Here is a 27,472-nt window from a genome sequence, read left to right as displayed (position 1 = left end):
CGCAGGTCTCCTCGTGATGACAGCAAATGACAGCACTGTTCGCTCCTGCAGAAGCCAGTGTGAGACGGCTAACCGCCAACACACAATTACTTTGATTCGAGAAATCTTACGATCGGCTGTGTTTAGAGAAATAGTGAACAACCAGTGAACGCTAATCACATCCGGTAAGTTGCTGAGTATATGTTAGCATGTTGCGCTAATCAGATTGGGACATTGGGGAGCTTGCAGCCTAAAGCTAAGCTAACGCAGCTAACTAGCTCATCGTTAGCTCACCCTGCTTGACTAGCAAGACGAGTTCAACTTGGTTAACGTTAGCAGGCTCCTGCTCGGGTTGGCCAGCTCACCAGTTTTCTGTCTGTGCTTCTTCTCAAATCAGTGCCAACACAAGCCAAGTCTCGGCTGTTAACAGTGTCGCTAGCACCTGGGTGTCTTGGTTTGTGTCGGTTTCCTTCATAGCATTTAACGTCAGTTGATGCGTGGTTTATTTGATATGTTTCTCAGCTCGTCTGATGGTAGCTAATGTAGCCTAACAAACGGCAATACACATTAACTTAACCTACGCTTCTCGATGTGTTGGCTAAATCTCGATTGGCTTGTAAGTTATCAAATCAAGGACACTATAAAATGTTGTAGCTTTAGTGTCAAGTGTGCCCACACCCACCCTTTAATCCCGTGAAGGTAATGTCGAGCTTCAGTTGGTGCCTAATAACTTAACCACTCTAATGACAGTATTTGTATCGGTAGGCTTGTCAGGCCAATGTTAGTAGTCACACGATACATCGTGCTGATTTATATCATCAAATTTAATACATTCTAGTGTTTAATGTTTGCCAGACAAAACATGTTTATAAAAGACCGGAAGGCTCTGTGAAGTTGTGACTTAAAGCTTCCATGATAAAAGATGGAATATAATATTACAACCTAAATATACAGTCATTACCTCCCTCTTTGACAATAACTGCTGTCGTAGTATACTGATCCTGAATTATCCTATCTGTATTTGCTTACCTTTTTAAAAGGACTAACATTAATGCCCAGTGTCAAATGCCACCTCACCTTACACAGCAGAACATGCCTTTTAATAGGTTCAGAAGTCAGTCTCAGTATCTCACTTTGTTGTATTAATAAGTCTTAATCAGCTCTGTTGATTCCAGTGTGACGAAGGGATCACATGCTTGTTGCTTTGCAACTGGATTTATAATAGTTCTAAGGCTCATTTATTACTTAGTAGGTTCATCTTTACTTGTCGGATGACCACAATACTGCACGTTTAGAAGATAACCAACAACAGGTAATTTCAGTTGATGCAGATTACAATGTATACCAAACTATATACAATGTACAGTTGTCTAACCCTCTGCAGTCACAGAAGGAGATGACTGCAATGTTGTGTAAGTTAAGAGGATGTTGAACTGCCGAGCTGGTGTGTATGTGTTTGCGCCGTTTGCTTCACTTTGTCGTGAAAGCTGCTGTCATCTTACGAATGTTGGTTTGGACAAAAATGTCTGTTTTAATACTGCAAACCCATTGTTTTCATAATTTCTTTGAAGCATTTCACTCAATAATGTAGGTTGGATGTCTTGGGCAACAACACATGGTTTGACCCACCTTCATGGGTCTCGCAGAAGGCCAGAATATCACAAATTACAAATTACAAATTTGCCTCAGAGGGCTTTACAATCTGTAGACATACATATCATGCCCAGTTGAGAAGGGCTGTCCTGACTGAGACCAAAAGTAATGTGCACTCTGGTGCTCCTCATCTACTGGCCAAATCAAACACTTCTAATAGTAGGAAGTTGCCCTGAAGATGGTAGATACAGTGGCAGCCCCTGTGGTGAACTGGGTTGACTTCCATGATTCCCAGGTCTCTTGTACAAGTTGTAACATTTAACTTTAGCACCTGATGAGTGACTGGTATTCTAAACAGTGATCCATGTTAATGGTAAATACTGTTTATCCATACAACTTCAAGTTAACGCCCTGTGATTAACTAAATATCCAAGCTGATAACAATTACAAACAGTGGAGTTTTACCAAGAACTCCAGCTTCAACATTGTTTTCTCAAATTAATATGGAAGAGCAACATGAAACAGATGTTTTTCTCCTTTCATAATATATTTGGTATTAGGAAGGATTTAGTAAGACTCTGCCCCTGATTTGGGACATGTATCGTGTGCATTTCTCTTTGGCACCACTACAGCGTTGCTATCTTTGAGCTGGTGGACATTTTCAAACATTCCTTTGGTTGTGGTGGCCATAAGGGGAGAGAAGCTAGCGTTGTGGCCACAAGGTCGCTTCCTCAATCCCCAGACTGCAGGTTAAATCTGAGTCGGGGCAGATAGAATAATGCTTGCTTGCCCAGTACCCGAACTAATGGGGGCAATGGAACATAACACTCACGGTTCGTCACGGATGGGATCAGCACGAAAGAAAAAAAAAGAGCTAATATAAGTTTTGGAGAACCCTGAGCACGTTTCTTTTGCTGATTATACTAATTGTGTGCACGTACATGGAATTTGACTCCAGTTACACGTACACTCTCATCGTACAACATATTTAAATTTAAATATAAAACTTTATTTCAGACTGGTGGTTAAGAAAGAAAATTGACACTTTTATTGATCACCGTGGGGAAATTCTTCTCTGCATTTGACCCATCCTTAGTTAATAAGGAGCAGTGGGCTGCAGTGAAGCGCCCGGGGAGCAACTGAGGGATCAGTGTCTTGCTCAAGGACACTTCGACATGCAACTATGAGGAGAGCGGGGCTTAAACTGGCTACCTTGTGGTTACGGGATGACCACGCCCCCCCACGAGCTACAGCCGACCCAAAACGTTAATGTTAAACTATGTTTTCCAAACACATTTGCTCAGGTGCTGTGATATTATGTTATATTTACTTTCATTATTTTGAACTTTAAAACTTTGTCATTAGATAACTCAATCGGTTAGACTTGCCTTTTGTATTTTAAATAATCTATTCTTTCTTTGCCCTGGCTCTTATGACTATATAATGTTAGTGCTGATGTAATGGATGACGACTGGTCACTATGTTAACAGTATTCAGTGGCTGTCCCGCCACAACTACCACTGTAACACAACAAGGTTGGAGAACATGCCTTCGCACAGTCTGTTTGGTTTCTCTTCTGCTTTAGAGTTCCTCAGTGTTCTCCATAACTGACTCACCAGGTGGCTTTATGCAGTGTGTTGTATTGGAGCTGACAGGCACAGGAGGCCATGAGAAATACCTGAATGCAAGCCACTCAATAGTCTCGTTGTTTTTTCACTTCCTTCCAAGTATGAGAAATGGAAACAAAATAAAATGTACCTTTCTTATTTGCCCTCCAGATCTATTAATCTAGAAAGGTCCTAAATGTAGATTACTTTACAATAAGTTATAGCCCCTACCAAGTAGTGTACGCGTTCAAGTAATACAGCACCAACAACTACTTTGATACCTCTTGATTAATAGTTTATCATTTTTGTAAATAAAAAGCCAAAATGTTACTGTTAAGTGCTGATAAAATTGGTCGGAATAAAAAGCACTTTGAAGACCATGGACTTTCTTTAAAATTTCTAATATTTTATAGACAATTAGTCCATTAATAATAAGAATAATATATATATCATTTTTAGTTGCAGCCCAAGTTAAGACCTAACTCATGTCGCCACCACTCACTACTCCTGCTGACTCCACTCCCCAAAACCGGACTGGTACACCTTTTATTACCTCCAAGATGTCGTCCTTTTATGCAGTTCTTTGGTTCCCATATTTTAGTTTGTCCGTTCTGCTTTATTTTGTATTTGTAATTTTCTATTCCTCTATTGTGTTCATTGCCTATATGGCATTGTCTCCTTTGCCTCATGTATTTTCTGAAATGTTTACTTGTATTGATATGTTTTTACCTTGCTTCTATGTAGAGCTCTTTGTAAACCCTGTTTTTAAAGGTGCTATATCAATACATTTATTATTATTACTACATACCCTCATGACCGTAAAGCTATTTTTAAGACAATTATATTTATTTATTTTGGTGTGTAGGACTATATGTAGATTATGCTCTAAACACAGTTCTTGTAGTAGTCTGGGAGAGTATTTTGAAAGCCAATCTAAATTCAAATCACCCAAAATAACTTGCTCAGATCTAACACAGCATGATATTTATTTGACAGTTTCTTCCAGGGCCTCACAATTTGCATGTGGGGGATGTTCGATTCCATTAATTCTATCTGATCAGGCTCCCCACAGGATGAGTTGTAGTTGTTGTCAACTATATTAATAAACACACTACTTTCAACTACTTTATAGTGTGGACTATGAAAAGGGACTTAAGGGAAAGCATTGCCGTTATTTTCATCCAGTTAGATATTGATTACTTTTCAACTATTTGATTAGTCTTAATATCTTAGGAAATAGTACAAGTCACAAATGCCTTTTGATATAAAACTGTTATTGGGAAATATTTCATATTTCTCCTGACAAATAAGTGATTACTTGCTTGTTAAATTTGTATATTTTTATTGATCTATTGCAGCCCCCGGGAGGCTATGATGTTTCTCATGGGATAAGGATCAGTTGTGTCTTGTGAAGAAATAAATATGCATTATTTTTTTCTCCCCGAACCACACAATCACATATGTTTCTTTTATAGAAAAGTTGTATTTTATTAAAATAGTTTTTTTAAGTTGACCTGAAAATGTACGCGGTAATTGCAGATATGTTATAACTGTTTATTCTTGGTTTACCCAAGGAGTTCAATGTGGAGGCGATCATTATGTATTTAAAGCTGTATAACCAATTTGATTTGTCAGACACATCAACGCTAACGCTGTGGTTGTCTGTTAGCTTGTGAACAATAGCACTGCCTTGCAGTCATTCCCACACTGAGGCAGTTTTCTCCAGTCTAGTCTAATTCTTCTCCCAGAACCATAACTCCACAGTTAAAGCTGTCTTTGCTATGTTAGCAACCAGCCACAAAGAGGCTTTTGTGCAAATGATTCACCAAGAAATCATTCAAATTTCATGCACTCAGCTTGGGTTGTATGTCTTGGCTGTGTATATCTGGAAAAAGGGAGGGGGATTTGCATACTCTGCTATTTGGCGTCTTCTGAAGCTTGTGAAAAAGCGTGCTTTTGTTGTTGTCGTTGGGCCAGTGTGTGAAACACATGGAATGCAAATGATCACTTTCCTCGCGTGATGCGAGCATCATGTGTGACTTTACAGAAAAGGGAACCACTTTCTGCTCCTTTTTTCGTTTGCTAAATAACCTAAATTCAGTATATCATCACAAGTGGAACAAGTGCAGGATGCTAACTCTTTGGGGTTCATCGGAGTGTTTGTTTGGTAAATACACACGCTAGAGTCCCACAACATTGTTACAAGTCCAATGCCAGAAAGTGGGGACTTGCTGGAGACCGATTTAAAAAAAAAAAAAAAAAAAGAAGAAACAAAAAAGGATGTTCAAGTTTGAAGAAGAGGCTGTGATATCCTTCTTAAGCTTGTTAGGTGTTGTTCTTTGATATATCTCAAACAATAATTGATTATCAAAATTGTTGTAACTAACCTTTTGAGCATCAACTAATCAATTCATTGATTTGTTTCAACTTAAATTGCAGGTTTTTTATTATAAATCGTGTCTCTAACCACACGCTGAGATAGCCCTATTGACGTTATCAGAGGTTCACTCCAGAGCCACAGTGGACTTAATACAACTGTGTTCACATGCTATATACTACTACACAACAAAACATCTGACATGTCTTTTTATTTTTCTTGCTCATGTGACATTGCTCCAACATTTGATAATTATTTTATTTGAGCTTTTGATCAGTTTAAGTACCAGGTATTCATCTGTTTGACCTTTTTTTTTGTTTTTTCAGGTAATTTACCTCTCTGCTTGTGAAGATGGTGAAGCCAGACATCCACACTCTGGCCCACCACCTGAAGCAGGAGCGGCTGTACGTGGCATCGGAGAAACAGCTGATCCAGAGGCTCAACAGTGATGTACTGAAGACAGCTGAGAGACTGTACCGGGCCGCATGGATTGCCAAACAGCAGAGGATCAACCTTGATCGTCTCATTCTCACCAGGTCAGACCTGCCATCATGATCCACTCGGCCCTTTTAAAAGGAATAGATCAACCTTTTGGGAAATATGCTTTCAAAAGTGAGATGAGAAGATGGATTTTAATATCATGTCTATCATGTGTGCATAATGTACAGAGCTGTAGCCAGGTGGATAACGGTAAGCCTGTCTCTCTAAGATTAAAAACACCTCTAAAACTCATAGATAAATACAAAACGTTGTACTATTTTAAATCTGTACCCAAAAGGAGGTATATAAAGGACAATATGTGTCATGCCTGTCATTTAGTATTGTTGTTTCTTGGTTTACTTATGTCAACAGAAAGCAGTTTTGAATGAAAGACAGCAATATACAGTATGTTGTCAGTAAATCATTAAAATACTGGTAAATGAAAAATCTGTCCTTATTTACTACTAAATAAAAATGCTAAAAAGTGTTTCAAATTCAAGGATGTGGTGAGCATTTTCTAGAGATGCATTAATACTGATATTGGATATCGGTCTGATACTCATTCAAATAAGAGTTATCATAGTGATCTGGATGTAAATTATATTGTGCTGGTAAGAACAATTTTGCATGTATGGTGTTCTTGTGTGCACTTGGCACTGCCACTACAGTTTAGATCCGTTGTCAGTTGGAGCTGCAGATGCAGAGCAAGTGAGATCTTGATCTTTGAGCGTACAATCGAATGCATCTACTTGATTGTCTAAAGTTTGATATGCCAGTGAGAACAAGGTTGGATGATGCGTCGTCTCCCACATAGAAAAGCTGGGATATCATACCTTTTATACCCACCATGGGTATGTGGGGTGAGATCTAGTTGTCTTAGTGAGAGGCAATTACAGTATATACTGATAGTTGCTACACAGGGTGTTATATGTTGCACATTAGTAATAATGAAACAACTCTGTTCTACAGTGCGGAGGCCTCGCCGGCTGAATGCTGCCAACATGCCAACATGCTGGAAGACACACAGTTTGTTGATGGCTACAAGACTCTGGGCTTCCAGGAGACAATCTATGGCGAGTTCATGGCCAGGTTAAGGGAGAACCCGAGACTGGTGGCTTCCTGTCTGGTGGCAGGAGAGAAGCTGAGCCATGAGCACACCCAGGGGGTCACCTATACAGTCTTCACCTCACTTTATGGTAACTGTATCATGCAGGAAGATGAGAGCTACCTGCTACAGGTCAGTGGCCCGTACCTGTCTTTAGTGTAACACATGTGTGAAACAATTTAAAGGCCTCAAAGTAATATGACATGTTTTTCAACTGTCTTTCTTGCCAACTCCCCAGGTGTTGAGATATCTGGTTGAGTTTGAACTGAAAGAGAGTGACAACCCTCGCCGCCTTCTGCGACGGGGTACCTGTGCCTTCAGCATCCTTTTCAAGCTCTTTTCCGAGGGCCTGTACTCAGCCAAGCTCTTCCTCACCGCCACCCTCCATGAACCCATTATGCAGCTGCTGGTGGAAGATGAAGACCACCTGGAGATCGATCCAGCCAAGGTGACAGAGCGCCTCACTCCGGCCCAGCAGGAACGCTTTGGAGAGAAGGGCTCTGAGGGCTACAAACAAAGGGTGCAGGCAGCTGTGGAGGACAATGAAGCCAAGCTGGTAGCTCTGGTCAACAAGTTTATTGGTTACCTAAAGCAGAACACCTACTGCTTTCCCCACAGCCTGCGCTGGATTGTGTCGCAGATGTACAAGACTCTGTCATGTGTGGAGCGTCTCGAGGTGGGCGAGGTGCGCACCATGTGTACAGACCTGCTGCTGACCTGCTTCATCTGCCCAGCTATAGTTAACCCAGAGCAGTATGGCATCATCTCAGATGCCCCCATCAATGAAGTGGCCCGCTTCAATCTAATGCAGGTTAGTGGCACAGCAAGTATCCTGTTCACACATGTGGGGGAGGCATTCTACAGTAAAAATTGATATTGCATATTTCTTTGTTACACAGGTGGGGCAGCTTTTGCAGCAGTTGGCCATGACCGATGACAATGCGGACCCAAGACGTAAAAGCAGTTTGTCTAAATTTGATAAGGTTTGTGAACTATAGAAATTGTTATTTAATTCCAGCCAGAGCGCAACTTATTTCTCCTTGTTCTAATTTATACTTCTTCGCCTCTGTCTGCAGAGTTGTGTAGCTGCCTTTCTGGATGTGGTGATTGGAGGAAGAGCAGTCGAGACCCCACCCATGTCTTCAATGAACCTTCTTGAAGGCCTCAGTAGGACTGCGGTCTATATTTCACATAATCAGCTGCTCGTGCTGGTAGGCTCTTCAATTATCTGCAATTAATATCCAAATGTATCTTTAGCTACCATTTGAAAGTTTTAGTTACAGGCTGACCTGAAGATCGAGGCGTTTTAAGGTACTTTCTACAGACAGGGGGATTTGACTTTCTGCATACATTTGCATAACTTCCTGAAACAACTACAATTTCTTAAGCATGTTCCAATGCTGAGTTAATTTACAGGTGATGGATAAAACAATAAAAATGCCTAACAATATTAATATGTGCAGTACACATCCTTCTGGAGATGTAATATTTGTCTTTTTTGTGAGACTAGGGATGTTGATGCAAGTGTTAACTATTCAGCCAGAGTTTGTAGTACCGGTAGTTGTTATGCAAATATCTTGCTTGTGTCTTCCAGTCAGTTTAGTTTATGGTTTTTGTACAACAAATTGCCATTGCAGCTCTTCTGCTTTTGGCATATGCGGCATAATTATTGACCTTAACCTATTGTCACAGTACATAATTTAGCACTGTTTACAAGTAAATTACTAGCAGTTCAATCCTAACTATGTAGATCCCATTTTAAAAAGGGAGCTACACAAGTGAGTCATTTGAATGCCGGTAGAGGGACATCAAAGCTTTACTAAATATGTGACTGGCGCTGTTCTTCTAGGTAACGTGTCGAGGCTCATTCAGTTAAAAATAGCCTACATAGTCTATGTGAATCGCAGATGAGTTGGGAGCAAACAAAGCAGACATTTGTCCGGAGGGAAAGCTCATGCATGACTCAGTGTGACTTCAATGTATAATATATTTATCAGTTAATTATGTTTTTTATGTCGGGACATAAACATGGTTTATTTGTCTGTGAAAGCTGTGTGTGGTTTTTGTGTTGATTTCTTTCCTTCCATTTAAAATAACCTTTGAACTTTCATCATTCAATTCTCATAAACCTGTGTATTCCCATGTTTTATACAGTTCAGGTTCACTGACTTCTTACACCCTTCCTAAGGACTGTTTACTCCTACTGACTGATTTATCATCACGGTCTCAAGAATAACGTTTCTCACTTCCTGGATAGGTGGACTTTGTGCGGAATGTGATGGCAGGGGACCACCTTCGGGAGGAGGAGCACATGGCTCTGGAGAACCTGGTTGCCAACGTGCCCCAGTCTCGAACTGTGAAGAGCAACAGTCTGGAGCTCACTCCCTCCAACACCCCCCAGCTCTCCCCAGCTACCACTCCTGCCAACAAGAAGAACAGACTCCCCATAGGTACCTACCTCAACCTGTGTCACTGCCACTTTTTAGAATCAATATACTTAAAGTGATGCAACCTCTTGTAATTTCCCGATATGAGGATCTGAATGATAGTTTGCTTTAAAGGAATATGACTATTTGAAACTTGAACTAGAAGATGAAAGTGTAATATTTTGCCTAATGAGAAGCATAATAAACAAGTAGAGTTGAGTAGGGATGACTAGTGAAAGGCCTGTGTTTTATCGGAAGCTAATGAGCTTCTTCTCAGCTTGTTATAAAGATAATTAGCATAGCCTGGATTGAGGCTCAATTACAGAAATGACAACCAATTAAATTACCAAATATAAATGAACTCATTTTAATTGGAATAGATGGAAAAGATGCATAGACTACTACCTTCATTAGCATTTTCAAGACAAATGATGCTGTAGCAACACCCCCATAATTAGAAATGAATCACTAGTGCTTGCTACTCTGAAATATGACATTTATACACAATCTTTAGTTGATACTTGAAATACTTTACAAATTCTGAGGTGTATTCTTTCTCCAACCCCCGACTTTGTCCTCTTCCTTTTCTCCTGTGCTGCCACTGAATGACCAGGACAACACTTAGCCGCTATAACATCCTGGGACGCCACAACCACGACTCTGTCTGCCCACATTCCATTAGTAACCCCTTTTGGTGGGTAGCCTGTCAGTCGTGTTAGAGCTGGAGAGGACATAACCCGTGTAACTGTTTTCTAACCAAGTTGCCCGTGAGATAAAACTCATGTAGCATAGCACGGCTGTTGTCCATGTGCTCTCACCATGCTTGCTTTGCCGTGCACAGTGCTTTTGCTCATTATTAGAGCTGCAATGTTTTTCAACTGATTTCGTTTTCTAAGTTTTTCCCTTTTTGCTTCCTCATCCGGCAGACTATGGCTTTTCATTACCAGGTAGAGTGGGGGGGGGGAAAAATCTTATCTTCCACCTTTTGGTCAAGTTGTGGTCAAAATCAAAGCAACACTACCGCAATTACTTCCCACAATAATTGTAGCTCTGTGGTTGTGTTCTTAATAGAACATGATGGCATCCACTCATCTCATATAAAGGGAGGATTAAAATGATTTATGGTGATACTATCAAGAATTATATTGCTCTTTGTGTTTGTAAATGAATTGGAGGACGTACAGTGTTTCATTTTCAGTTCTCTTAAGAATTCTTGACAGAGAATGTTGTTATTGAACGTGCGACCCGCATACTTTTCATGTTCCTCAAATAGTTTAGTCCCTATACATACTTTTGATGGAAGCATTGATCATAAGAAACGCTGTTATTGAGAACGCAAAACAATTGAGGATGAGTGCCTTTATGTAATTATTTTGTGTTGATTGGAGAATTGAGTACCAGACATCCCGTGCAAATTCAGAACCTCAGTTAACTTGTATAGAACCCGGTGCTGTACTTATTGTTCTTAAAACATATTTGGAGGATGGAGCGACATAATCAAAGCAGCACATGTACAAAAGCTACAGAAACATAGGGCTGAGATATGTCTTCAGAGTGGTATGAATGTCATGTGCTGCTGAAGTATTTCATTACGTCAGGCCTCCATTTCAAACCTGGAAACATTGTGAAAGCACGTCAATTGGTATTTCAACATGCACAGAATACCACGTTTCAGCACAGGACATACCAAATGATATCAATAGGGAATATTTGTAATATTTTTCTGCACAATGTTTTCACATTTCTATATTCTAGCATTGCAAAAAAAGATGATAGTAGATATTTCATCTTTTGTTTTTTGGGACATCATGGGCAAAGCTGCCTTTGCACTGAAAGGTGTACGGTAGGAATACAATTTTCAGATTTGAAAAATGTAGCCATTATAAACTAACTATTTTCTAACTTCTAAATACAATACATATATTTGTCTTTAATGTCACACTAATGTATAGCTACATAAGGAATCATTTTCTTTGTGAAACTCATTCTCATTACTTAGGAATTTAGCATTGGTGGTACATACCAGATGAGTCTTGTTCCTCTAGGTTCCACCTCTAGGCTAGAGCTTTTTTGACGATTTTAATGTTTGATTGTTTGTGGAAATACTACAGTGGTTTCCCTACTAATTCCCTCCAACTTACCAACCAGCAGCTGCCCGTAGCCGCAGCCGTACCAACATAGCCCAGGAGGGGGAGGCAGAGGCCAGCTCCCAGGAGTCCCTACAGGAGCTGATGCCAGAGGAGGTGCTGGTGATTTCACTAGGAACTGGTCCTCAGTCTGTCCCTGGGATGATGTCAGAGAATGAGGTAATGTGACTTGAATTAATGTACTCATTTGTAGGAGAGATGATGATGTAATGGATTAAATGCCATATTTTCCCCATCACTAAAGGGGAATAAGACTTCTCAGTCGATGTCATGCCTTTTCCAGTGCTTTGTGTGTGTGGTTGCAATGTTGTATCTCATGGATAACTAACTCCCTTATCCAACTTTAACTGTCACCTGCTGTCTTTGAATGAGATAATGTCACAAGCAAGAATGACTCAAAGCAAGTTGGCAACAAACACAATATATATTTTCATATATATATATATATATATATTAAGGGATTTCTTTTTATTCTCTAGGTTTTGAACCTGCAAATGGCTGATGGGACCCAGGGGGATGGCCATGCTGATGATACTAAGCAGCATGGTAAACCAGACAAAACCCTTCGCTTCTCCCTCTGCAGTGACAACTTGGAGGGCATCTCAGAGGGTCAGTCTGCAGTCCGAAGACACATATAGTTAAACAAATAATTATCAACTAATATCTTGCGTATGTATTCATGATTTTTGTTTTCCACAGGCCCGTCCAATCGTTCTAACTCTGTGTCCTCTCTGGACCTGGAAGGAGAGTCTGTTTCTGAGCTGGGAGCCGGACCGTCGGGGAGCAACGGGGTGGAGGCACTACAGCTTTTGGAGCATGAACAGGGTCGGTGGATATTTCTGAATGCTGCTAAAAGAAGTATAAATATATATTTTTTCGGCTACCGCAATTTTGTAACCGGACACAAGTTAAGAAAGATTCCAGCTGAAAGTTTTTCAGGAGCAAGCCCTGTCTAACATACTGCGTGTTCCCTTCAGCTACAACTCAGGACAACCTGGATGACAAACTGCGCAAGTTTGAGATTAGAGACATGATGGGTCTGACAGATGATCGCGACATCTCTGAGACGGTCAGCGAAACCTGGAGCACCGATGTGCTCGGCAGTGACTTTGACCCCAACATGGATGAAGATCGGCTGCAGGAAATAGCAGGTTGGGCATGGCTTATTTAACCTACTTTACTTCCTGCATCACGAAGCAAATTGATTGATCTACGCAGCGTGATCAAGCATGTGATCATTGCCATTTTATGAGATGAATTTACCACACGTAGGGATCTTCCCTGACTGTTGATTAAGTAGATTTAGGGAAATGTCATCATCTTGTGGTATGTGGGGGAAATAGCATCACAAGGCAGGTCATCAATTCACCTCAGGTTCCTCCGGTTCTATGAAGAAATGCACTGCTTTCACATTTTCTCATGAATGTTTTCTTTGATCTAAAAAAAAAAAAAAAAAAATATATATATATATATATATATATATATATATATATACATGTGCCCTCGATGGACTGGCGGCTTGTCCAGGGTGTCCCCTGCCTTCGCCCTATGTCAGCTGGGATAGGCTCCAGCGCCCCGCGACCCTAATGAGGATAAGCGGTATTGAAAATGGATGGATGGATGGATGGATATATATATATATTTTAATTGCAAATCAGTAATGAAGACGCATCATTAGTACTACATGATCTGAAACAAAAAACACTGGCCAGTGCTTCTAGTTGTTTTCATCCACATGGTTTGATACAATGTTAGGTGGATGTATAAAATGTGTCTTTGTTTTCCAAATGCATTGCAATTCCTTGTCTCACTGCCGAATCGTAGTTTTACACAATGCTGAGTATTTGAGTAATACAGTATATCTCAGTTTTTTTTTGTAACTTTTTAATTGAAGAAAAAAATGCAGAATGATATTAATTTAATCATAATTGAGGACGAAGCAAAAAATAACAATTTCATACTATTTGTCTGTTCTTATTCTACTGCCACTGACTTTAAAAAAATAAAATAAAAAACTTATACTGCAATGCAATTATCTTCCAATTGATAAAATAGACTAATGAAGTGGACCCGTAAAGATAGACAATGGACTCTAGGGGCAAAACAAGTTATAGTCCAGTGTCTCTGGAAGTAAATCCTGCAGTTAGCTTGCATAATGACAGTGGCAGTAGATAATAAGTACATGCGTGAGCCTAATATGCTGATCTACTGTATTAGATAAACATCTTCTTCAGTAGATATTCAGACCCTCCTGTCTCCTTTGCCTCAGTCTTGTTCTTCACAGCCTTCCCCATGCCCATCTCTCTCCTTCTGTCTCGCTGACATTCACTCAGTCCCTGCAGTCTTATTGACCTTGGTTCCTTCTCATTTGCATCCACCATTTTTCATTCTTCGGAATATGGCGTTGGGGGACTTTTCCATCATTAAGTGAATTTACAGCAATTTCCTTATGTGTTTTCTCCAAGGGATTGGGTTATGAGATGCACATTAAATATCCATTAATACCTCATTATCCCACTGATAAGATTACCATGATAATGAGGCAGAAATTCTAATTGTTTCACTTCTTGTTGTGCCACTCATTTAATCATCCACCTGAAAGACAAGTTACTCTGCGCCCCTACCTTGAAGACTGTAAACACGGACAGCGGGATAGTGCTCTCCCACCGCCAATGAGAGCCCTGCCCCCGCCAACAGCAGAACACACTGTTGCCCGGGTGCTGGCATGTATGTGTGCTCATGGTGTGTGTGTGTGTGTGTGTGTGTGCTATGAAGTGGAAGCGTGAGATACCAGGGGGCGCGGCTACCACAGGTCGACTTTTTGGTCTTGAGCCTGGGCCACTGACTCCCACTCACACCTGCTAGCTCCTCTGCATTCTTCCGCCTTGTTAAGCCACGGCTTCCCAAATGGAGATGGAGGGACATCGTGCTGAGGACATTGTGGGAGGGTGGGCTAAGCGGTAATTTGATTGTGAGTAATGCAAGGCTTAATCAACAGCTCAAAGTCATGGCCCTAGGGGCCGGGGCAGGGTGAGATATTACCATTAACCTCTGACCTTTGGCACAGTGGTATATGTGCCTGTGGGCCCCAGCATGACATGCACGTGACCTCCAATGCTCTCTGTATGCGTTGAAGTCCCATCCACACACCATTCAGAGAGGATGTTTTGCTTATCTCAGGCTGTTTCACAGTGTTGTTTTAAAGTCAGAGCTGAAGGCAAACAGCAAAGGTGATGAAACTGTTTTAAAGATATTACATGTGAAACTAATACATTCGGTACCATACAGTGCTGAAACGAATAACTTTAAATAATTGTTCAAATAACAGTTTCAGTCAAAAAGATATTTGAAGATTTCATTTCAAGAAAATGTATTTTTACAATTTTTTTTTTTATCATAACTGTATGGTCAAAATTAATTTGTAAAATGAAAAAACAAATGATAAATCAGTTAACCAAATGATAAAAATAAGCTTTAGTACTACAATATGTTATGGAATGGAACTAAGTGTGAACAACATATAAGAATACCACTACAGAATATAATCTGTAAATATTTATAATCTGAATAATTTAACAATAATAACCAATAGAGGCTTGGTAAAGTTAAAAAAGATGCCTTCATGATGACTTTGGCACTATAGAGGGGACTTATTACTTTTCCAGCAAAATAAAAAGCTGGTTCATGCTGTGGACGGAGATGAACTCTTTGTCTCTTTCTCTCTGTGCTCCCAGGGGCAGCTGCGGAAAACATGCTCGGCAGCCTGCTGTGTCTTCCTGGCTCGGGTTCAGTGCTGCTGGACCCCTACGGCTCCACCATCTCGGAGACCACAAGCGAGGCTTGGAGCGTGGAAGTCCTTCCCAGTGACTCGGGTAGGGAGCCAGGTTTGCTCCGTTCGACTGTTTGCTTTGGTTATAGTCTTGATTTTTACACTTCATCTCCATGAAGGTCTCAAATGTGTGTTTGTATGCATGTGTGTCTATGTATGCATATTTATGTTTGTTTGATATCGTGGGGGTTGAGACACCAGGTGTGGTTGCCCGGCATTCCATACTAAAAATGTGTGAGTGCATCTGTCATCACATTTGTGTGCACTAGCCTGTCTTTCAGGGCAGATCTGCATGTGCCAGTAAAAGGCAGCTCAGGGTTTCCTTAGAGGGACCACCAGGTGTGTGTGCACCTGTGGTGGAGCAGTGGGGATGGAAGCACAAGGACAGCAGCTGTCCTCAGTCAGTTTACACAGCGTCAGTTTCATCTTCCAGACTTAACATTAAATTTCTCTCTGGCTGATTTTATATATATATGCATTTGATCAATCCAAATGCATATACATTTTTTTTTAATAATGAGAAATTATGTGCTTAACTCCCCCCTTTTTTTTTTTTTTAAACCTGTGTTTTCAGTAGAGTGCTTTTATTAACAGCGTTAAGTGTTTCTTTGAAAAGCCTGGGCCTTATGTTAATTGAAGTAGTACAGCATTCCAATATGTGCAGAAATGACATGCATGAGTGTCTTGATTGCTTTTTGTTCCGTTTGCTACCCCTGTTCTGCTCCGTAAGAGCACGATCGGATGCTTGCTTGGAGTAGAACGCTTGTTTCATGGCTAGGCAGCAGAAAACTACACTCTGAAGAGCACTTCCCCAACACATTATTACTAACGAGCATGCAAATGAGTACTGCTGTTAGTATGGAGCCTCTGGGTTCGACCCAACAGCTCCATTGGGTAGCCAAAGAATTGGCCGTACTAGCTTTATGGTTTGGTTTGGCTGTTATAAGACATGATAATGTATGCTTTGTTTGATTTCATGCATATGTGCACACTTGGTTTCCCAATGATCATAACAGAGGGGGGTTTGGAAAGAGAGAATGGCCATCATCTGTTGCAAACTGCCAAGAGTTTCTTTTAAATTCATCCACATTTCTAATTAGAAAAGTACACTCTTTTCTTGGTCTTTTTTTTTTTAAATCAAAATATATAAAAAAAAAAAAAAAATGTTTTTTGTTCTTTCCTTTTGGGTCCTATTCCAGAAGCTCCGGACCTAAAACAGGAGGAGCGTCTGCAGGAGCTGGAGAGCTGCTCAGGTGTTGGCAGCACCTCCGATGACACAGAGGTCAGAGAGGTTAGCTCGAGACCTAGCACACCAGGCCTCAGTGTTGTCTCAGGTATAACCTAATCTCCACTCTCACTCTTATCACTTCCATTTTTTGGTGTTTGCTTTTTAGTCCTTTTTTATTTATTTAATTTTTTCCTAAATTGACGACTTGTCAATTGTCACTCTCCTTGAGTCTGTAGAGCAATCATGGAGTGTTGTTAACCAGTGTAATGGGACAATGTGTTTTTTTTCTGGATGGCTATTGCTGGTTGTCTTTTCCTTGGGCTCAGGTGGTCATGCTATGTTGACACGCATGAAGTAGTATCCTAGATTAAGAAGCCAGCAGTGATGTTCGTGGCTCAGCTCACAGGAAAACGTCCCACGGGATTTGGCCAATGGATAGTCTACATCTGATGATCACTCTTATCTTTGTCTTTCCCCTTACCCATGGGAGCTTACACTACCAATTTGGAGTTCCCACTGGGTTCCCATCTGAGAGGGAGAGCATACTGGATAGTAAAGAGAAAAGTATCCTCTTTTGTTTGAGAAACATTGAACGTCAAAGTATTTTACTGTATTGAGTTTCTTTTGTCCAAAATGTCAACTCTACTGTTTTTGTGTTGCTGTTATTTCCTGATACAGGCATCAGTGCAACCTCCGAAGACATCCCCAACAAGATCGAGGACCTGCGGTCAGAGTGCAGCTCAGACTTTGGAGGGAAGGACTCTGTGACCAGTCCAGATGGGGAGGAGTCAGGCCACGGTAGGAGAGTGCCACATCCCCGCTATGCTAGCTAAGCCATCAGTTCAGTGTCTATCTGATCCAACCATCATCAGCCAGAGCTATCAATCCCTGTCACTCGCCCAGCTGCCACCGAGCTAAATCACTGTTTTAGTTCTCAACCACTGTAATCGTCATAAAAGTTCAAGTTAGATATTCTTTGTTGCTCTGCCTGGGGAATCACCCGGCTATTATCTGTTGAACTAAATGTTCTGAACGATAACGGTAATCTACATTTGTATATCAGTGGCTAATTTAGTAAATGCTCTTAATTGTCTCGTATCCTCTTGTGTTTTTACAGGAGCAAACCATCTGACATCTCCTCCGTCACAGGCCGATTCCTTACTGGCCATGTTCGATCCCCTCTCCTCTGGTGAAGGTAATTTGCACTCCCAGAATGCTCTACAGCCAATCAGAGATAGAAATGAGTATCATTTAATCCCTACCCTAATGTCGTGGGGTCACAGCTTGAGCTCTATGGAATTAACCAAAAGAATGCCTCAGCCCCCTCACACACACACACACACACACACACACAATTGCTGGTCATACAATAAGTGCAAATTTAAATGTCATTTAATTTGGCCCATTTAGCATCCCACATTATTCTCCACAGTCTTTGTTACTGTGCATTTTGTCTGTAGTGCAGGTTGAAACTGTGTGAGAGGAATGGTCCTGGCTTTGTGTCTGTGGCAAGGTGAAGGCATGACAGGTTGAGAGACCTCACCCCAGGCTCTTTGGCACTGTCCCCTCGTCCCACTGTGCTCATGGCACGAGGCTGCCATTGGAAGCTTTTCAGGAGAGTCTACCCTTGGAACAGGTGGCCTACCTATACCCAGGGCTCGTCTCCCACGAACATCTCTCTTTAGCACTCGCCCCCACCTTTTTGAGGTGGTTTCTTTCGACTGGTTTTATAACGTTTAGCCACTAAGTGATATTCTGTGGTACAGAACAACAATCCTCGCAGTGATACTTGTAGAATGTCATTAGTATATTTAAGGATGTAAAAACGGTTAAAAACAAATATCTACTTCGGGAAGTCTTTGTGGAGTTTTTTTGGTAAGTAAGTAACTTAAAGATTGTGCACTGGGAACATTAAATATGATCCATTTAAATTTTTCTTCTCAAATTTTCCTCAACCTTTTTTTCTTTTACTACCTCAGGCTCCTCCACTGGAACAATAGTGAGGCCCAAAGTGCACTACGCTAGGCCCCCTCACCCTCCCCCTGATCCTCCCATCCCTGAAGCCAGTGCCCTGGGGCAGGAGACGCGCCACTCTCACTTCATGCCCCACTGCCTGGCCCAGGCTGAGCTGGAGCACACCAAGCAGCGCCACTCCTTCCCCGACAAGCTGGTTCGTAGCCGCAGCTCTGACATTGTGTGCCCAGGGCGCCGGCCCACAAGTGACCCCGGCCTTAACCGGCGGGTAGCGGTTGAAGAGCGTGACCCTGCCGGGGCCTTCGCTTTAGGACCGTCCTCGTCCCCCAGCAAGGACTCTCTAAAAGGAGAGGTAACCAGTTACAGAGGCGCTATTGAGATATATAAATTTAAAAAATGGTTTCTTTTATAGTGATTGTTGTGTGTGTGTAATAATGTTCCTGCTAGTGTCTCAGTGTGTCTTGGTCATTTCTATCCAAAGGCTGAGGACAGAAAAGACAGTGACGACGAGAAGTCTGATCGCAACAGGCCGTGGTGGAAGAAGCGTTTTGTTTCAGCCATTCCCAAAGGTAAGGTAACAACACACTCGGTCACTTTAAGCATGCTCTCTTGTCTACATTTTAAAATGAACTTTTATATATTTGAAAGCAATCTGTTTGATTGCAGCGCTCCTTTTGTTTTGTTGCGGGAAAAAACGTTCTCTTAATCACAACGGACAGGAAATATCACACTTTAAAGAGCAGAGCGAAAACCAATTTATAATGTGAGAAAGAGAATGATGATCCATATTGTCCACGCCATCGCTGATGCACCAGTTGGAAAATCATGTTTATTGTTGTTTGAAGTTACCTCAGAGACGTGTCCAGTCCTTTTCCTCTCGCGTCTCACTGGCTGTAGATTTATATAGACTTTTCAAAGCTAATCAGTCATCTGAGGAGCTTTAGCTGTGTAGATCGTGTGGCTGTAGCCCTCCCAGCAGTGCTGTCAGCCAGCGGCTAATGGTCATTAGATAGACCTTTTCTGTCATCAGCACTGATAGATGACACATCTCTTGTTGCAGTTCTACTTTATAACCGTCTCTCATACATCTGTCTGGGAAATAATGAGCTGTGCCCACACAGAATAGCTGTTTATTACTCTTTGAGATAATGTTGTTTCTTAAGCAAACATTACATTGATATTCATAAAATGGAGGACTGTGTTCACGTAGAAAAGTAAAGAGCCATGAAGCCTAGACCACCAATCTCTAGCCAAACCTCTGTAGAGTCCATTGTGTTGTCCTGTTGCTCTGCATGGTGATGCACAGGCAGTTGTCCAGCAGACTGCAGCCCGTGTGTGAAAGGCCAACCCTGTCTGTTGTGTTCCTCACAGTGCTGTATTGGACGGCTGAGAGTGATGTCCCAGGTAACGCTTCCAAGCTGTCATCATTGAGCTAGCTTGACTGCTGGAGCCAGCGGCTGCGTACCCATGCTGCTTTGTAGATGTCGCCTTAGAGCTGTGATGTGACATGGTTGTAGCCTGAGTTCACACGCCCACACTCCTCATTCATGCATTTGTTTTAGCACCCCTTTTTCTTTTTTTGCTAGAATGTTACCATTTTACTAGAGAATATCAAAGTGTGTGTGTCCTGTTTGCACCTTAGTGTTAATAGGATAAGCATCAGTGGGCCTATTTACATCTATATCAACTGGACTTTTTATGATGAAATACATTGAACCTTTGTGATATTCTGCTATGAAACAATGGTTAAATTTACCATTTCAATATTATTTGGCTTTGATGTTGGTTAAGTTCTACACTAGACCTTTTCTGGTAATGTATGATACCATACATCCTACATTGAGAGTTCTTTGTCTCAATACAATCCATGAAAGAAAATACCAAAGATTGACCAAAGTGGCTATCAGCAGGCGAAGCACTATCCGGCGATAGTGAAAGAGGTGTCAACTCACTAATCACATGTCTCTCCCCAACAGCTCCGATAGCTGCATTTCGGAAAAGAGACAAGCATGAGAAAGACGACGTTGCACCAGAGCGTGTCCCACAAGGTCGGTCCTGGTTTGGTAAAAATACATTCCTAATTGGGGACAAAATAATTGTTTCTATTATGATGGTTTCATTCTAATGTATCTCTTGTGTTGGTGGGTTTATCAGATGACCCATTGCCCAGACAGAGCTCTCAAGCTCAGGCAGCTGAAGACATTCTGGACAAGTACAGGAACATCAAGCGGACCAGCCCGAGTGATGGAGCCACAGGTGGAGCTTCTTATGATGGTACAGGAGGTCAGGACAGACGCTTGTTTTTGTTCTATATATGTATACTACAGATTGTACACTTGCAGAAGATGCATTGAATAAATTGCCTATTTGTGTCCATGTTTACAGATCTTTGTGTTGAGGACAGCGTGCATGACTCTCCTAGAGAAGACCCTCTGCAGAACATTTCCACTGATGACCTCCCAGACTCAGCCAGCCAGACAGCACAGCAGCACGACTGCAAGTTCTCTTTCAGGTCAGAAAACCACCAAACCCAATTAATAATCCAGTCACTCAACCATTTCCAATTTACTTAACGGATATTCTTAGCCATTGCTGTTAGTTAGATTTATTTTGTTTGTGTCTTCCAGTGATGCAAAGAAGAAGTTGAGGTTGGCATTGTGTTCTGCAGACTCGGTGGCTCTGCCCATCATGGCTCTTGCAACCACACGAAACGGGCTGCCTGACCACATGGACTCTGACGGTAGCCATTTCTCCTGCATCTATGCTTAATCTATCCTGTATTAGTGCTGCTGTGGTAACTAATAATTGGTCATAGCAACCGTTAAAGTTGGTACTATCAGCTAGACTTTCAGTGTCTTTGTCCAACCCCTCGACAGGGAGCAGGGTGCAAGCCTTTAATGTTGGCAAGCATCCAACCTTCTGAAAATGTCCTAAAGCAAGATACCCTATCTGTACCACCTTCACCTTCTGACCCGCCTTCCAAGATTTGGGGCATGGTTGAAAGCGTGGGGAGGTTAAAAGAGAAACTCCATATGGTGTCTGTTTAAATACCACATTAAACCATCTTACTTATTAAATTACTTGTGTAACCACCTACATTAATATTGTTTCAACATTTTAACAGAAAGATACAAGTATGCTGATGCTGCACAACAAAATGTGCTTTCCACACAGCTGTTCTGCAGGGCACCACTTTCACATCAGGAGCAGGCACAATCAAGTGACATCCTGTTAAATGCTCAACAGTAGAACCACAAGACTCCATCTTTGTGGCCATCAGTCACATTGTCATGTAGAGGCAGCAGGTTGATCAGATTACAGCAGCCAGCCGTTCCTTTGTGAGTGGCGAGCAGTGTTGTCTAATGCTGTCTCCCTATCGTCCCTTCTCAGACAATGAGATCGTCTGCTTCCTGAAGATCCAGCTAGCAGAGGCCATCAACCTTCAGGATAAGAACCAGATGGCCCAAATCCAGGAGACAACGCGCTGTGTCACCCGCTTCGACGCACGCACCTGCAGGAAGCTGCTGGCTGCCATTGCGGAGGATTACAGGTAACTGGAGGACTGCAGAGTCACTCGTGGCACCTGTATTTGCCTAAAACAATCGTATTGTGATTGTTTTAGGCAACTACAGAGAGCCAGCAATACAGTGTCAATAATAGAATACACATTTCTGTGTGTTTCCTTTTAGAAAGCGGGCCCCATACATAGCCTATCTAACCAGGTGTCGTCAGGGCCTGCAGACCTCCCAGGCCCACCTGGAGAGGCTCCTGCAGAGGGTGCTGAGAGACAAGGAGGTGGCTAACCGCTACTTCACCACCGTGTGTGTCCGGCTCCTTCTTGAACACATGGAGTCTAAGATGCTTGACTTCATAAAAGGTATCGCCACATTTTCCCATTCAGTGTAACTTAACAAGAGCATATCGACTTGTTATGAACTTTAGAGAAAATCCTGACCTTCCTGCCGTTGTATTTTCTGTGGTTTCTGACATTACAATGATTTTTTTTCCAATTCCACTCAAAAGCAATAACAAAACGGCAGTGGTGACCCCTTACAGTATATTTAAATACATAGGCAGTCCATCCCCAAAGTCTTAAGTTTGACAATGTAATTACATCTAACATAACATTACTCTAGGTTTGGCCAGACCTATTAGTAGAGATTAATTCCAGCTATCACATAATTTATTTCCATGTATTTTGATATGCCTGTACATGACATCCCTTCCAAGCTCACTTCAGACAATCCAGTCGAGGCTGCAGCTACGTCCTGTGCTGGTGTTGCATCTGCTGTTTCTCTGCTCCCCTCCAGCGTTCCAGGGGTGCACAGCATCAGATGACAAGACGGCAGCAGTGGAGGATTTTCTGCGTTACTTGTATGGTGCCATGGCCCGTGATGCCATTTGGCAGTACGCTAGCGAGGACCAGCTGCAGGATGCCCAGATGGCTATTGAGCGCAGCGTTATGAACCGCATCTTCAAACTGGCCTTCTACCCCAACCTGGATGGAGATAGTCTCAGAGACCAGTGAGTAGCTACAATGACACCAGTGTCACACTAGGCAGTACTCAAAACATTATTGGTTGTGTTTTTTCTGATGATATTTAGGTTTTTAAATCTTCATAAAATAATAAATCTGGTCAGGCCTATTTCATTGAGCAACAACATATAGTAAGTATGATGCTATAAACCTAGCTGCTAACATGTACTTGCAAGCCAGGATGCTTTGTGTGTGTATTTTTCTGAAGTGTTGAAGCCACTTAATCAATCAGTAGACAACCAGTGAGGAAGATGAATTCAAATAAGCTGCTTAATATTTAGGTTGTGTTGGATTGGGCAGCATGTGCACTCTCTCTGTTGTGATACACTTAGTTGTTTTGTTTCACAGGCTTTTGCATGAACATATCCAGCGACTCATAAAAGTTGTGACGGCCAATCATAAAGCTCTTCAAATCCCAGAGGTATTTTCTCAGTGATCACTTCTACTCATTTGTGGAGAAGGGAAAAAAAACCCCCGTATTATTCATGTTCTTTTTTTAAATTGATTTATTTTACTTTTGTGGTTTTAGGTATATCTGAAGGAGGCTCCCTGGCCCTCTGCACAGTCTGAGATAAGGACCATCAATGCATATAAGACGCCACGAGACAAAGTCCAGTGTATACTGCGCATGTGTTCCACCATCATGAACCTCCTCAGTCTGGCCAATGAGGACTCCGTCCCTGGAGCGGATGACTTTGTCCCCGTACTTGTCTTTGTCCTCATCAGGGTAAGTCTGTTCTTACTGTTCCACACGTTGTTAGCGCACAGTCAGCACTAAGCTGTATAGTTAAACAAACTCTTTCTTCGACCTTCATTGATCACTTATTGACAGATTTTTGGAAATGAAGACTAATAATACTCATCACAACATGATTTCCCAAATGACTGCATCATAAAAATTGCTATCCGCTAACCTGTGTGGATATATCTTACATATTTACATATTTATGATTGTAATCCGTACGGCGTTGCGTGAGGTTCTTTCGGCGGCTAATGTGGGCCCATCCCTACATCTCCTCCCCTCCAGGCAAACCCGCCCTGCCTGCTGTCCACCGTTCAGTACATCAATAATTTCTATGCCAGCCGGCTGAGTGGGGAGGAGTGCTATTGGTGGATGCAGTTCACCGCGGCGGTGGAATTCATTAAGACCATCGACGATCGCAAGTGAAGCAGAACAGCCACCTGTATGGGCAGACTGCGGGGGAAGGAGCCGGGAGACTTGGAGACTTCCCAACCAACTGCTCCCTCTGCACAGCTTATAAAACCTGGCCCTCAGCCTGCTCTTTATTTGTATAGCTTGTACATAGCCAGAGACGTTGAAAGAGTACAAAATATATATTACTGTATGTATGTATGTGGACAAATCCAGGTTTTAGCCGTGCTGAAAAAACGGCCTTAGGGAAAAATTGGCAAGATGTTAACTCTGAACCTGATTTGGATATTTCCTTTTTGTCTCTTCAATCATCTTTCACGTTTGGGGTCTGTATTAATTTTATAAATATACAATTACCATTATGACATTAAATCAATCTAAAAGATAATCCTATATAAGGGGACCAGACTTCCTTGATGTGATCACTGATCTTTTTATTCCCCACTGAGTGAGAGGGAAGGGCTTCCAATTAAATTACAATATAATGTTCATTAAAGGCATTGTAACTCTGGGATTTACAGTGTGCGGTAGTTACTGATGGGATTTAGAGACTCATAAAAACTGATATTAATTCACAATAATCATACTACTCATAAGGTAAGTGTATCAAACAAGTAGGGCAGCTGTTTCAATGAATTGTTTACTTCATCTTATTCCTAGAAAAGTGTCAGCGACAATTTTGACTAAGGGCCCACATATTTATATGAAATAAAATGTATTTATTTCCGTAATTCTATTTAATGCCTTTGTTTATCTAATTAAAAAAATGCATATCATGCCCATTCAAGATGTCTGAGGCAAATGGTGTAATTATAATAAACTTTCTAGAAAAGCTTGAGTTAGGAAGGCACCTTAGCAATGAGTAGGTGGGGATTATGATACAGGGTCAACTCATTCAGATTAGTGGTGGCATTTATGGAAATATTGAAATTGTGCCTTTTGATGTGGGGCGCTCTTTACAGGTAGTTATTTTTGACTCACTCACACACACACACTCACACTCTCACGCCAATGGGCCAACCACGTCTCTGAGGAACCTTTGTCCAGCCCTCGCTGCAGGAACATGGGCATCTCCACATCACTGATTGTCATGGCTTCGTCCCTTTAATGAATCTGAACAAATGTCCCCTCTGGTATTCTAGATCCTACCTCAGAGTTGGAGCCAATGAGCCTGACTGACTGTCCTGTATTGGTTGTCAACAGAGTACTGGATCAGTTTTGCACTGGTAAGAAATAGTAAAACAGTTGGATATTGACCTGCTGGGATGCTTGTTGTGGTTAGATCACCCTTAATCAACACAAGCCATTGTTGGCGAACAAATTAATTTTGGTTTCTAATATTGTACCTGAGATGCCACATGTGACCCGGGCAGGCTAGTAAACTATTGGATATTGGCTTTCTACCTCATACGTTCAAGTAAGGGACTCGTGCTTATGTGCACTTCTATTTCTTTTCTTTTTTTCTCCCCAATTTGGCGTGCTGTGATATCCCAGTGTCATTGTATATTTCCAAGTGTAGTACAAGCATGTCTTTAATTATCCAGAAATGACTTAAAACTCCTCTTGAAATCCTCTGCTTCATTTTTGTGCACAGGCGTGCCACATGTGTTGTAGTTTCCGGCGATCCATTACTTTTCACGTTAGTTGACCTGACAGCACAATACACAGTAGGGTAGAAGAGCAAATAATCAACACCATTCACTTGTTACTGATTTCTTTCAGTTTATGCTAAAAGTGGTTGTTGTAGTGCGTGAGCGTGGTTTTTATCTAGTGAGTGTGTGTGAGATGATCGTCTGATTGGTTGACCCTCTGCCTCCTCTTGCATGAAGTCATTGAATGGTCTGTACATTCTCAATCATGATAAACAGTAGAATAGAGTTAGCATCTGCCACAAGCCAGTAATTGAACCTGCAAGAGGATGCAAAGCTTCTCTTTGTGTCCGATACTTGCATATCAAATCTCGATTAATTTTGCACAAAACAGATGTTTGCCTGAAAAGAAATTGACAGGGAGCAGTGTATTTTTAAATGTCATTACTTCTGGCCTTTACAGTCATTTAACCTAAAGATATTTGATAAGAATAAAGTTTGAGTAGCCGAGTTAAGCACCTGACTGTTAATATTTTAAGCTTCCACATACAGTTTATAGGCAACATCACAAATGCATTTTATATATCTGTCTACAGAAGCACATACACCAGATTTGTATGTGCAGTATGCTTCCTAGCAGCGTCTCTGTAATCAATTTGATGAGAAAACCATGCACTGGAAAATCAAGTTGCAGGTTGCATCTATACTAATTAGGTTTGTGTGATGTCACTTTAATTGGAAATGCATACTGCACAAATCGGATGAAATTATTTGGACCTGGCTAACGTTTCAGCCTTTCCTCAGATAGCTGGTCGCAGCAGCTACAGATTACCCTAGAAGCAAAACTGATCAAAACACCAGATTATTTACACAAATAGGCACATGGCTGTGATGGCAACTTCATTTGAGCTCTGATTGTATGCAAACCACTGGGCCGCAGTGTCAAGTGTACGGACTAAAGACTTGGTCTGTTCTTCAAAGCGTTACTGCTCTGCTCCCTGTGCAATTGAATTGAAAAGCTGAGCAGAGAGAAAGAAACATCTTGCATCTAATTTTACATTTAATTGTAAGCTTGCACAATTACGACATGCGGGGAAAGCGGGTTTTGTCTTTACTGTGATTAATGCATTATGTGATTCTTTAAAAACAATAAAAGAAGCAGAAGTTTTATTTTTTTTTTTTATTCTTGTTATGTGACTCTTGCGATACATTTCCACTACAAGGGGAGAATGTCGTACCTATTGTACACAACAGTGTTTAATTATTCTCAGGCTTCTTGGGACAGTTGTAGGTATATCTGGCTGACAGTCCACACAATAGAAGAGATGATAGGGAAATTTATGCGTGGAATATACTTGTAAGTGGGGGCAGTGGAGCAGCATCATCCAATCTAGCAGCCACAAATAGCAACCTCTCAGCAAACATTTCATTACTGCTGACAAGTGTAC

At 41.5% G+C, this 27,472-nt stretch overlaps 1 protein-coding gene across 6 annotated transcripts; it reads left to right on the top strand.

Moving 5' to 3' along the window:
• On the top strand, positions 1-27,194 carry gapvd1 (GTPase activating protein and VPS9 domains 1). 6 transcript variants are annotated; one of them, XM_034541106.1, is made up of 28 exons: positions 1-164; positions 5,883-6,092; positions 7,006-7,273; positions 7,380-7,952; positions 8,041-8,124; positions 8,218-8,352; positions 9,399-9,591; positions 11,716-11,873; positions 12,194-12,323; positions 12,414-12,539; positions 12,692-12,865; positions 15,449-15,586; positions 16,743-16,877; positions 17,450-17,569; positions 17,889-17,966; positions 18,751-19,097; positions 19,227-19,314; positions 20,117-20,149; positions 20,722-20,793; positions 20,900-21,028; positions 21,131-21,257; positions 21,373-21,485; positions 22,136-22,295; positions 22,435-22,622; positions 23,056-23,269; positions 23,631-23,703; positions 23,812-24,009; positions 24,310-27,194. In XM_034541106.1, exons 2-28 carry the CDS (start codon positions 5,908-5,910, stop codon positions 24,448-24,450), a joined length of 4,380 nt encoding a protein of 1,459 aa, XP_034396997.1. In that variant the 5' UTR covers positions 1-164; positions 5,883-5,907; the 3' UTR covers positions 24,451-27,194. The 6 variants fall into 6 exon arrangements, with proteins under 6 accessions (XP_034396997.1, XP_034396998.1, XP_034396999.1 ...); XM_034541107.1 differs by having other exon boundaries at positions 11,719-11,873; positions 24,310-24,450; XM_034541108.1 differs by having other exon boundaries at positions 16,746-16,877; positions 24,310-24,450.
• The last annotated feature ends 278 nt before the right edge of the window (positions 27,195-27,472 follow it).

The sequence above is a fragment of the Cyclopterus lumpus genome, chromosome 9 (genome assembly GCF_009769545.1).
Source record: "Cyclopterus lumpus isolate fCycLum1 chromosome 9, fCycLum1.pri, whole genome shotgun sequence".
In the NCBI taxonomy this organism is placed as follows: Eukaryota; Metazoa; Chordata; class Actinopteri; order Perciformes; family Cyclopteridae; genus Cyclopterus; species Cyclopterus lumpus.
Note: the sequence above shows the minus strand (reverse complement) of the source record. Positions and strands in the feature narration are given on the sequence as shown.

What these genes read in the sequence shown, in the direction of transcription:
- gapvd1 (XM_034541106.1), top strand. Translation starts at nt 5,908, where the DNA reads ATGGTGAAGCCAGACATCCACACTCTGGCCCACCACCTGAAGCAGGAG. An exon ending in CTTGGAGGGCATCTCAGAGG is followed by an intron (nt 12,324 to 12,413) that starts GTCAGTCTGCAG and finishes TGTTTTCCACAG; the next exon opens with GCCCGTCCAATCGTTCTAAC. An exon ending in GCTTTTGGAGCATGAACAGG is followed by an intron (nt 12,540 to 12,691) that starts GTCGGTGGATAT and finishes TGTTCCCTTCAG; the next exon opens with CTACAACTCAGGACAACCTG.